Raw genomic sequence first — 12779 nt, 5'->3', positions numbered from 1 at the left:
CTGAGTGCCGAGTAAAGGTCAAAATTTGAAGCCCTTCACCGGCATACGGTGACGTCTCCATATGAGTGAAAAATTTTCGAGACGGACGTTAAACAATATACAATCAATCAATTTTTTGGGCGAAAATTATTGATATTATTCTAAAATACACTTTTAGGAGAAAACCCTGAGAATTTTTCTTTGTTTCAAGGTGTTCTTACAAAAACTTGTTGACCTGATATTTTGAATGACCTGATATTTCTATAAATGACTTTCAATGGAAGGTCTTGAATGACCTTATATTTTGTTTAATTCTTTTAGAAAAAATAAACTTCTTAAATGGTTTTGAGACAAATATTCTCGCCAGAATTTTAGAAAAAAATTGACCTGATGATTTCGTTAGTACTAAAGACCTGATATTTTCTTAAATGGTTTTGAGACAAATATTCTCGCCAGAATTTTAGAAAAAAATTGACCTGATGATTTAGTTAGTACTAAAGACCTGATATTTTTTAATGACCTGATATAATTAAATGATGTAATGGGTTTCAATGACCTGATTTATTCTAATGGTATATTTTAAGGAAAATAATGCAGATTTTAGTGTTAAACTTTATAAGATATGAATATTTGCAGCAATTCCATTTCATTTAAAGATATCAGGTCTGTAAAGTAAAGATATCAGGTCATTCAAATTACATGTATCAGGTCATCAAGTTTTTTGAATATACCTTAATACAAAGCAAAAAATCTACTTATTATCCACCAAAAGAGTATTTTTGTACAGTATTAGCTACTGTCATTAATATTTTTGCTCCAGAAATATGGAATGTAATGTTTAAAATTCACCATTGATTTGTCTAAATTAAAAATAATAAATACAATGCCGTTCAATTAATTTATTGTTCAATCACGAAATTTGCATAAGTACACGTGTACGTATAACTAAATCATGTTATTGACGTTGACGTCAAATAGAACGTGTACGTCAATGTTACGCGTACACGTTGTTACGTCACTTGTAACTAAACCTCTCTATTGAGATTTCAAACGTGTACGTGTATACGGGTGCGTCTAGAAGGGGAATAACCTAAATTCCTTGTGTATTACGTCATCAATTTTAGTGACGTCAAGATTGCTACACGTTCTTAGAACTTGTAGAATGACATCTACACGTAATTGAAAACTTGTAGCTTTAATGTTGAACATTATTCAATTTATGTGTGAAACTGTAGTCGTTAACTATTATTTAGGATGTTTAGTTTCACAGGCACTTATTTTCATCATTTTTTGCTCACTAACTCAAATCAAACTGACGTCACAAAACTTTTAAATAGTTAACAAAAAGACAGCGATCGCAGTGTCCATGTACTGTTACATGTCATTAAAATCTCAACAGACAAATTACAAACACGTGAACGTCTACGTTCAAGTATAAGCACAAGTACACGTACGCGTACACGTTTAAGATCTCAACCTCTCTAATAACTAAAATTATCATTTATTTCTCTCCCCCTCTCTGAGAGCCGACAGTATATTTTACAAAAAGCAAATGCGTACATTTTTTTTTGTTCCCCGTTTTCGGGAAAGCGAGGGAACATTAAATCTCATTCGTCTGCCCGTCTGTTAGTCGGTCGGTCTGTCAGTTTGTCCGTCCGTCACAAAAAGTTTAACCTTGGTCATATCTTTTGAATGAGAATAGATGTGGTTTTCATATTTTACATGTATATTACCTGTGACAAGACCTTTCTAAATACACTATACTTTTTGACCCAGTGACCTTGAAGTTTAACTTACTTAAAGAAAATTTAATATTTCATATTAGAGATTTGTATTGCCTGTGACAAGACATTTCTTAAAACACTATCATTATTTACCTCGTGACCTTGACCTGAATGTTTAACCTACTGTTCAAAAACTTTAACCTTGGTCAGATCTTTTGAGTGAGAAGAGATGGGGCTTTTATATTTCACATATATGTTACTCGTAACAAGGCCATTCTAAATACACTATAATTTTTGACGCCACAACCTTGACCTTCAAGTTTGACCTACTTTTAAAAGATTTAATCAATACTTGGAATTGGTCATAATTTTTGAATGAGAAGAGACAGGACTTTTATATAAAAATGTGCATTACCTGTGACAAGACCTTCCTAAAACGCACTATGATTTTTGACCTCGTGACCTGGACCTTGAGTTTGACCTGGTTCTCAAAAACTTTAACCTTGTTCATGATTCATGAATTCTGATTGAGAAGAGATATGGCTTTCATATTAAATCTGTGTATTGCCTGTGACAAAACCTTTCTAAATGCACTATGATTTTTGATCTTGTGACCTTGACCTTGAACCCTTGACCTTTACAATTGACCTTGTTAAAAAGTTCATCTTTGGTAATAATTTCTAAATGATATATGATAGGTCGTTCATATTTGACAAAATATGTCGCAAAAATGTCGTCTCATCCACAAATGACCAAAAGCAAGGGGATATGCACAACTCTGAATTTGCTGGTGTGTTTTCAATGGACGATCACTTGGACAGACTCGGTATGTATGTGAAATAACAACTATCAACTCATGTTTAATTTTAGAAACGTGCACACAACCCCTGAAGGCGTGTCAGAACGGAGGATTTGTCATACATACCTGTGATTGTCATTGTCCTAGAGGGCTAACTGGAACACTGTGTGAAACACCTGTAACTGATCCAGGTGAAATATCATTAAGACTCAATGGGTCAACTTTGTCTAATTTACGCATTGCCTAGTATTTTATTACAATATCTGGACCTTTAAATCAACTTTATAAGTACAGACAAACAGTATTAAGACAAGAATACAATAGATATTAAATTCAGTGTGCTTGTTTGGTTTTTACACTGCTATCATGGATACTATGCTAAAACATTTCTATAAAGTTTTTCCAAAATTTTATTCCTCCTGCGTTCTAATTTCAAATTTGTTTGGAGGACAAGTAAATAAACCATTTTGTGCATAAGAATTTAAGTTGAATTTTAAAACCAAGAGAGCTATAATATTAAGAGGAAAATTGAAATAGCTTGCATATCGATATCTTTTTGTATGGTCCTTGAATGTCTAAGCAAATATAACCCATCGTTTGGGTCGTTTTTTTTTGACCAGCATATTTCATTTAAATGATAAGACTTGTTTTCAAGAATTTCACTAAGGAATATTCCCTCTTACTAATCAATAAATATGGCTTTAATACGGCGGTGTGGCCATTCGGCAGGGAATGCTTGCTCCTCCTAGGCACATTTCTTCTCTCGAACTTTCAGGATCATCCCTTCTTCCTTCTTCTTCACATATATTAACTTGTTTTTAGGTTTATCATGAGATTGCTCATTCACCTTTGTCTTGATGAATCTTGTTCATGCTTTTCGGTAGCTACAGTCTCAGCAAATGCTTCTTCTTTGGATATTACTTTTAAACCCAAAGACTATTGAAAGCCATACCGTTCATGATACTAAGACTTATTTTGTTATATAGCTTGTGGTGGGACAATAACCCTTGCAGAAGGAGAAACACAGACATTGACAACGATTAATTTCAACAATGGAGGCCCATATCCCACGGGCAGAGACTGTGTCTGGGTAGTGAAGGTGGGTATAAAAGCTTTTAGTTTATTTTTTTCCATTTTGCAAATTTGAATTAAATGCATCTCTCTTACTAGCTGTACTAGATCTAGTTTAGAAGAGCTTATGCAAGAGTTGTCTGTCTGTCAGTTTGTCTGTAAACATTTTATTCAAAGTTGTGTCTATTAGTTTGATCCAATGTAACTATCTACGTAAGGTTGCTACCTAAAATACCTAGCTAGGTATCTTTATTTGTTTTTGTTGTTTGGTTGATTTTCTGTGATTCTGACGAACAGTGTTGCCAAGGTTTTTGAAAAAGATATTTTTGTGAAATTATTTCAAAGTTGTCTTTCGCCTTTAATATGTTTTCTGTAAAATGTTTTACAGACATACTGTGCACATGGAAATTTTCGCCCTCGTTTTATTTTCGCCCCTTTCACGCTACCCTCATTTGGGCGAATTTAAAACGGGGCGAATTCAAAGAATACAATAATATTTCTTAAACAAAACTATGACTGGGCGAATTTAGAACGGGGCAAAATTGTTTGCAAGTGTGAAAGGGCGAAAATAAGACGGGGCGAAAATAACCCTGTATACAGTATACAATGCACATCTTTTGGTTTTAACAAACGCTGTTACTAAATTTCTGTGATTTTTTATTCAAAAGGATTTTTAAACTAGATCTACAGTTATAGTCAATTGAGATGGAACTCGGCCATAAAAGAGATTAAAGCTAGGATCATTATTTTGTCCAAATGCAGTTGCCAAAGTGTCGAGTCATGGTGCTGCTTTTTTTCTTCCTTTGTTTTAAGTGCAATCTAATAGAGTTAAAGTTTCACCAGAGACCATTTTTTCAATCTGATTTCTTAGATGCCCAATAGTGAGAAACTGTTCACCTGTATGAGTGATCTAGAAAACGTGTATCTTCATGCACTAAAATCTGATTGGCGTTATCAGAATTGTTTTCCAAATATTATTTTCAAAAATAGAGTGTAGATCTATAATGCAAAAAGTAATGCCTAAACAGAAAGGGCCATTTTGGGAACATCTGTTCCCGTTACCCTTAAATTAAGGTTACAATTAATACTTTAGGTAGATATGTATAGAACTTACCTAAAATCTTGATTCCCAGAAATAAGAATTTTACAAATTATCATGCAGGGTCCGGCTGGAAAAAATGTCCAAATGACCATAAAGGAGATGGATTTAACAACGCAAAATGGAGCGTGTAGCCACTGGTTAGAGATACAGTATAACCTGCTAGGACAGACAGGACCAAGGTAAAACATACATATCAAAACCTAGTTTGCTTTTTATGGGAAATTTTCAATTGTGCTTAGAAATGCAACTTATTCAATCACCTTTTGAAAACAAATCACACAGGTATCTTTGGCAAAATATATTTCTTTTTTTTTTCTTTTTTTAAAAAATAAAAACATATTTATGAACAAGATGCTCCAACACTCGTTTGTTCGAGAATAAAAATTAGCATGTTATCTTTTAGACGCTGTGGAACAGTAGCTAATGAGGTTTATGTAAAGTCCGACAACGGCGACCCCACAACAATGTTACTGAAATTTGACAGTACTTTCGCTTCTTCTGCATCAGCTGGCAAAGGATTTTCTCTGGAAGTGACAAGCGTTAGTCTGCGTAAGTATAAAATTTGAGGTGTAGAAATGCACTGAGTGGCTAATAAAAATCAATTTGGATGAGAACATGAACAGAAAAATCAAGCTCATAATGAATAATTTTGATTTGTTAGATATATAGAATTCTTCTCAAGAACCAATACTCTAGGAAAGATGAAAGTCGTGATGAATCATTGTCAGTTAGTTTATAGTTTCAAATTTGTTCAAATTATGATCCCCCGGGGGTACGGTGGGGCCACAATTGACGAACAAAGTTTTACACAGGAATATATAAGGAAAATCTTTTCCAAAATCTTCTTTTCTAGATCAGCAAAACCATGATTGGTTATATTTATGTGGAAGCATTCTCGGGTGGTTTAGATTCTCCACTTGTTTAATCATGACCCCTGGGGAAGGTCGGGGCCACAATGGACGATTGAAGTTCAGCATAGTATTATGTAGAAAAAATCTTCAAAAATCTTCTCAAGAATAGCGAAATCATGATTGGTCATACATGTATTTATATGAAACATCTGCAGGGGTGTAGGTCTAAGTTTGATCAAATCATGACCCTAAGGAGTAGGTTGGGGCCCACAATGGAAAATCAAAGTTTTACATAGGAATATATAGGATTGAAAAAATATCTTTTCAAGAACAGCAAAACAATGATTGGTCATATTTATGTGAGAGCATTTTAAGGTGGTATAGATTCAAAATTGTTCAATCATGACCATTGGGGGAATATGTAGTTCAGCCACAATGTTTTTCATAGGAATATATAGGATTAAATAAATCTTTTTTAGAACAGCAAAGCAAATGATGACACCGGGGGTATGATTGGGCCACAGTGGACAATCAAAGTTTTACATAGCAATATACACGAGAAAAAAAAAAACAAAAAAGAAACTTTTTTTAAGAACAGCAAAGCAATGATTGGTCATATTTATGTGAAAGCATTTTCAGGTGGTGTAGATTCAAGTTTGTTCAATCATGATCACCGGGGTTATGGTTTGGCCACAATGGGCAATCAAAGTTTAACATATTAGAGAATATAAGAAAAATCTTTGAAAAGCAAAGCTATGATTGTTCATATTTGTATGGAAGTCAAGTGGTGTTGAGACGAGTTTAAATTGTGCAAATCATGACCTTCGTGGTAGGATAGGGCTACAATAAAGTGAATGAACGATAACAATCTTACATAATTTTACTCAGATAGTGAAGATTCACGTGGTTCTGGGACCTGTTTCACAAAAGTTTCCAAACACATGTCGTAAGACATAAGTTAAAGCTGAACAAGACTCGTAGATAGGAATATAACATTATTGATATTACTGTCCAGGATATCAGCACCTGAGTGATTACTTACTAGGAAGTTCTTAAGATCTGTTACAGCTTTTTGTCTGAACTTAAATTTATCATAAGATATATCTTACATTGTGTTACAGGTTCTATCTAGAATTCTCAGTATACTGTTAGGATGATGTCAGTACGGGTACACTATTTAGTTGACTAGAGTACACTATTTATTTGACGAGTACACTATTTAGTTGACTAGAGTACACTATTTAGTTGACTAGAGTACACTATTTAGCTGACTAGAGTACACTATTTAGTTGACGAGTACACTATTTAGTTGACTAGAGTACACTATTTAGTTAACTAGAGTACACTATTTAGTTGACGAGTACACTATTTAGTTGACTAGAATACACTATTTAGTTGACGAGAGTACACTATTTAGTTGACTAGAGTACACTATTTAGTCTATGAGTCGTGTTATATCATGTGAAAAGAATTCTGCTTGAAAAGGGGGGATGAGGTTACCGACGAAGGACTTGAATAAAGGTAGGATTTCACCTTGACAAGCTTTATACTTAAACTAAGCACCCCCTCCCAAGGTCTCACGACAAATATTTTTTTAAAAACTATTCTTTACTTCGACGGACTAGCAATCGCACGTAGGTCTTAATTTTTTCCCCCTCAGTTTCTTCAGACATGATTGCTCCATGTTATAGTTATTCGTGCTTACAGTGTAATTATCTTGCATATCAAAACTAAGAATTTTTCGAAATAAAAGTAATTCCAATATTTACATGATTTACGAGTGTCGAAATTACAGTATCAATAGAAAAAGAAAAAGGAAATATTTCCATCTCAATGCATCATTATACCGTAACAAATCAGTCCCTAACGGGACAGTGGGGCCTAATATTCTGTAACACCTTGCATTCGTGATTGGGAAAAGTTAAAGAAGTGGCGTCTTTTGAATTCACTTCTCTTCAACGCCTCCTCCCTACGAGAGAAAAAATAATTTTTAACACTCGAGAGACCTGTAACCGTTGCGCTCTGAGTGAAATTGACGTGCTACACCAAATTGTGATTTTCTTTTCTCGTAAACAAAATATTGAGATTTAAGAAAAATAATTGTTTTGTAAAATATATGGATGTATTTTGATACTTTTCAGCCTGCAAAACACAACCTTGTAAGCATGGGACGTGTCATGGAGTCGGTGACACTTATTCCTGCACCTGTGATCCCAATTACACTGGACAAAATTGTGATACCCTAACTGGTATAGTTTTTTTGCAATTACCGCTATAATTTTACTTATATTAATTTTATATGATTTTGATATTTTGCTTAACTAAAGCTTTTGAGGATAATCATTTCAGGATTATATTCTTCTGAGATAAGTTTTTGTTCAGTAGTAGAGTCATACAAACAATCATATATAGCTTTTTTTCAGAACAGTCAATGAATAAATACTTATATATAAATTGCAACAATAATAAGTATTTATAATATTTTTCTCATTTATTCCAAGCTCTCTGATTTGTTCAAACTTGATCACATGATCAAGTAGATTTGAGCTACTATTTAAAGGTTCTGAAATGCATAGCGACTTGATGTTTCTTAAAATGGTAATGATTTTCTGTAAAACAAAAAAGTTCAAATTAGGTAAAAAAGTGTATGACTTGATGTTTTGAAATATATATATATATATATATATATATATATATATATATATATATATATATATATACACACTTCAATTCCTTCCGCATAAGTAGAAATTTTAGCGAGATGCAAATTTAGCGATTTGTCCTTAAAAACTGGTTTTTTATTTTTAGTGTGATGCAATTTTAGCGATTTTTATATAAAAAATGCCCATGTAAGAAGCAATTACATATAAAATGCTATTAAGTTTTTGCGATATTCAATTTTAACGATCTCAGCACCCTCGCTAATAATGCCAAAATTAAGTCCTTGCTAAAAATTTTGCTTTATTCTACGGTATTTATAATTATGGTGATTTGTAATGTCTAGTAAGACATATCAATGCCTGGAAAAAGAATCTACCATATACCAGTATTAGAACATATCAGATACTTATCTAAAAATCAAAATATGAGATACAGTTTAACAAACAAATAAATTCCATTACTCTAGATAGAAAGGAAACACAATTACATTATAAACACCTTCATTTGTTTTGATATCTAGACTCCAAGAGTTAAAAAAGACAATAGAGAAAACATGTGTCTTGTTCCAATTATTTCAAATCTTGTTTTGTCTATCTCTGAAAAAACATAACATTACAAATGTAGCCCTTTGATGAGGTTGATCCAATGATATATATATATAAAAAAAAAAGAACACACAGATCTTGCACTTCGTGCTTGGTAGATATGCTTTTCTAAGAAGTCGATATATCGATAGATCGACCTCATTAAAAGGCTATATTTTTATAATAAACAATTTCTAAGAAAAAACAAGATAATATATTCTGAAATTTGGTTTCATCAGTAAACCTTTACTGAGTGTATTTTGACCATATATGTTATTTTATTGAAATATTACTAATATTTTCCTGGCCTATTTCATTTTCCAGTTCTTAGGAGAAAAAAATCTAAAAATTATCCACTTTTCTAAAATTGAGACATGATATTAAGTCTCCTCCAAAGAAAATATGTGTTTGTATCACCTATCCTTAAAAGGAAAAACGTTACGATTTATATAATGGCTGCAATAATTAATATTTATTAAAATAAAATCAAGCGTCGGTGTGAAAAGCCATGGAAACAATGGTAAAACATTTATAATACTATAATAAGTCGTGAATGTACTTTTATATTGACAGACTATCATTAGATTTTTTAAATTAAATTTATAGGTAGAATTTGCATATTCCTCCTTTAGAGCATCGTGGCATCTTATTAAACTTAATGCTTACATGTAAAGGGAAAATGTCACTTATGAATAATATAACTAAAGCTGTATAAATGTTGTGCTTTAATAATTCCTTTTCTAATATTTTTTCTCTGATAACTCTGAGAAAGTTAGCAGAGTTGATTTCTTGATAATTCTACCGGAATGTAAATTAGGCAGGTCGATAGTTCAATAGCTAAGGAGGCATAATACACATGCAAATCTCGTGCGCGTCTGCCTCTTGTCTAACGCAGCTGAGGAGGCCAAATATGCATGCAAATCTCGTGCGGCTGTCTTTGTGTTTGACATCAGTGGGCGAAGGCTATTGAAATTGGCAGCGGAGTCCTCGTGTAATTAAATCTATGTCTATATTTTTAAAGTCTAAATCTACAATTTTATTCACAATGAAATGGAAATATAAAGAATCACTGTCTAGTTAGTAGAGTACGCCATGGACATCAACGATAGTGGGAAACATGGGATAATTTATGCAAAAAGGGCTTCGCCCGTTATGCAAATTAACCAATGTTTCCAACTATCGTTGATGCCCTGGCATACTCTACTAACTAGACAGTGATTCCTTAAATCAATACATTTTACTTTTAAAAATGCAGTCCTTTGTTTCTAAAACTAGGCCTAGTCGTAGGGGTTAAAAGCTAATTTTCACCAAAAATTACAAATTATCAGTAAAATGTGCAAATAAGCTTCTTTTATCTTTGATTGAAGAGCCCCCGAAGTAAAATATCCGTAACATAGTATAACAGATTTTACAATGAACATCAATTAACGACGTGGTTATTGTTAACGTTTTAGAATGGGAAAGAAGAGGGGGAGATGTTACGTCTATTTTTGCTCCAAAGCTAACCGAAATTTTAAGTAAAATAGTGTTTCCTTCTGCAAGCCAGTAGGCTTTAATTTACTGTCAATAAGAATTAAAATATACATGTATAGTATTGAAATTGTTTTGTTGGTAGCCACTATAGTGGTTAAAATTCAATTCCCTGCGATATATTTTCTAAGTATTATAATAAATCTCTAATTATGATAATAATGTCTTTTGAGTTCATTGTAAATATTGCTTCTTAAGGTGACGTCATTTTTGTAGAGACCTAAAAGTACATAAAATATGAAAATTTCAGTTTTACGTGTAATTTTATCTCCCCTCATCGAAGTTGGGGGAAGCTTATGTGATACCCTGGGCGTGGGCATCCCAGGTTAAGGTTTCTGCATCTTTTTTCTCTGTAAGTAGATATATGCCCTATATTGATCACATATGCATTTAACATGCTTGTTGTGTATTTAATTGTATCAGATGAGGTTTCAGATGCTGCAATTTCAATGACCAGGTTTATGTTTTTGGAGCGAGCAGGTTAACATTTTTGGTGCAGTTTTTGGTCTAGGTCTTATTTCTAAGTAACTGTAAAACCTATGGTGACCAAACTTGCATGGATGGTACATCTAAGGATGCACACTACCAGACTTTCTTCGGATGCTGGATCTGACCTACATTTTCCGGATGAGTGAACAGGTTAAGTTTCTGGTTCAGTTCTCATTGCCAAGTGACTATGAGCCCTAAAATTACCAAACTTGCATGGATGATACATACATGTATAAGGATGCACACTACCAGACTTGCTTAGGATGCTGGATCTGACCTACATTTTCCAGATGGGTGAACAGATTAATGTTAATGTTTTTGGTGCAGTTCTCATTTCCAAGTAATTATGAGCCCTATGACCAAACCTGCATGGATGAAGCCTTTAAGAATGCATACTGATAGACTTGCTTCGGAGGCATACATTTCCGAGATAATGGACCAGGTAAACCTTATGGGTGCAGGTTTAACATCAAGAAACTAAGAAATAAAGGCCTATTAACCAAGTTTGCAGAAATGATGCATCAACGGATGAACAACCTCAAAAATGCTTCAGAGTTTTGAATTACATTTTCATGTTCAAAGTTTTTGGATAGGTCTATTTCTATGTAACTGCAAGCCTTATTAGATCAAAAATGCATAAATTGGGCATTTTGGGATGTTAACTTCTAGAATGTTAGTTAATTGTGGTACTTTGCCTTACTTAAAGGGGCTGGGTGGTTGTGGCCATTTTCAGACTATTTTGATCTCCTTTAGAAGAAGAGTTCCATATAAAGATATACAAAAATGATCAAATTTTAAAACTAAAATTTATAAATTTTTCCTTTACCAGATAATAGTTGACAGCTCAAGATACCATATCTGAAAATTTAAGATCTATCTGATGGTTAATTTAATAACACCCCAGCCTCCTTTAAGACAACATTCGTTGAGGTGAGCTATGTAATCTTTGAGTACCTATGGTTTTAGATTATGGAACCATTTCCTGTGGATTTGAAGCTGGCGAGACCTGTTACTTTGAAAATCCAACCTCGTTTTCCTTTTACTGGACAACAAGAACGGTATACTTATCATATTTTCAGTCTACATGTATTTTTCAGATTCTTACGGATTTTTTTTTATTGATTGTCATTGAATGAGCATAATATTGATGAAAAATATAATTTATAAAGCATTGAATATGATGAAAATCTCAGTATAATTTCCATTTATGTAGACTTTGAATGCCCGATTTATTTAGCTGACATGAGCTGAAAAGCTCAAATGAGTTTTTCTGATCTCACGTTGTCCATCGTTTGTCCGTCTGTCTGACTGTAAACATTTCACATTTTCTACTACTTGGCCAGAAAAGCTGAAAATTACATAGAAGCATCCTCAACTGCTGTAAATTCTAAATTGTCAAATTATGACCCGTAGGGGTAGGGAAAGGCCACAATAGGATTACAAGGGGGAAATCAGTTGAAGATCAGCAGAGCCAAATTTGCTCAGATAAGTGTTGAGGCCCGAGGACCTCTTGTTTAAGAAGATGTATTCAAACAAAAAGTACTTAGTAATCAGTTAACTTAAAACTATGAAACCTTTTATTCATTTTAGGTCTAAGAGTACAAACAATTTATCTTTCAATTTTAAGACATCTAAAACTAGTCAACAAAATAGGAACAAACATATTACAAGAGTTACAAGTGTTGGGAGATAATATTATAATGTTTTCATTGATTAAAAAACTGACAAGACAATTTTACTTTGAAATTTTGAATATTTTTTTTCTTTTACTAAAGCCCCCAACTTGGGGTATGTTGGTACAATGATAGGTTAACAATTGACCAAATATACATATGAACAGTTAACATAATGAACTACGAAATGAACTAATACGTATACGTATGTATATGGACAGTACTGACGGTTTTTAAGAAAATTCTTTTAGGTAGAACACAAAACTTTTTCCTCAATATCATTTTTAAGAATTTTTTTTGTTGAAGGATACAAAAC

At 33.0% G+C, this 12779-nt stretch overlaps 1 protein-coding gene across 1 annotated transcript; it reads left to right on the top strand.

Moving 5' to 3' along the window:
* Positions 1 to 2579: 2579 nt before the first annotated feature.
* On the top strand, positions 2580 to 12386 carry LOC134259574 (neurogenic locus Notch protein-like). Its single transcript, XM_062742183.1, has 7 exons — positions 2580 to 2693; positions 3489 to 3601; positions 4736 to 4854; positions 5079 to 5224; positions 7668 to 7775; positions 11757 to 11848; positions 12381 to 12386. The coding sequence occupies exons 3-7, from the start codon at positions 4760 to 4762 to the stop codon at positions 12384 to 12386; spliced, it is 447 nt and encodes a 148-aa protein (XP_062598167.1). The 5' UTR covers positions 2580 to 2693; positions 3489 to 3601; positions 4736 to 4759.
* The last annotated feature ends 393 nt before the right edge of the window (positions 12387 to 12779 follow it).

This window comes from Saccostrea cucullata, unplaced genomic scaffold, assembly GCF_032062105.1.
Source record: "Saccostrea cucullata isolate Sc308-1 unplaced genomic scaffold, CSIRO_AGI_Scuc_v1 ctg12447, whole genome shotgun sequence".
Lineage (NCBI taxonomy): Eukaryota > Metazoa > Mollusca > Bivalvia > Ostreida > Ostreidae > Saccostrea > Saccostrea cuccullata.
Note: the sequence above shows the minus strand (reverse complement) of the source record. Positions and strands in the feature narration are given on the sequence as shown.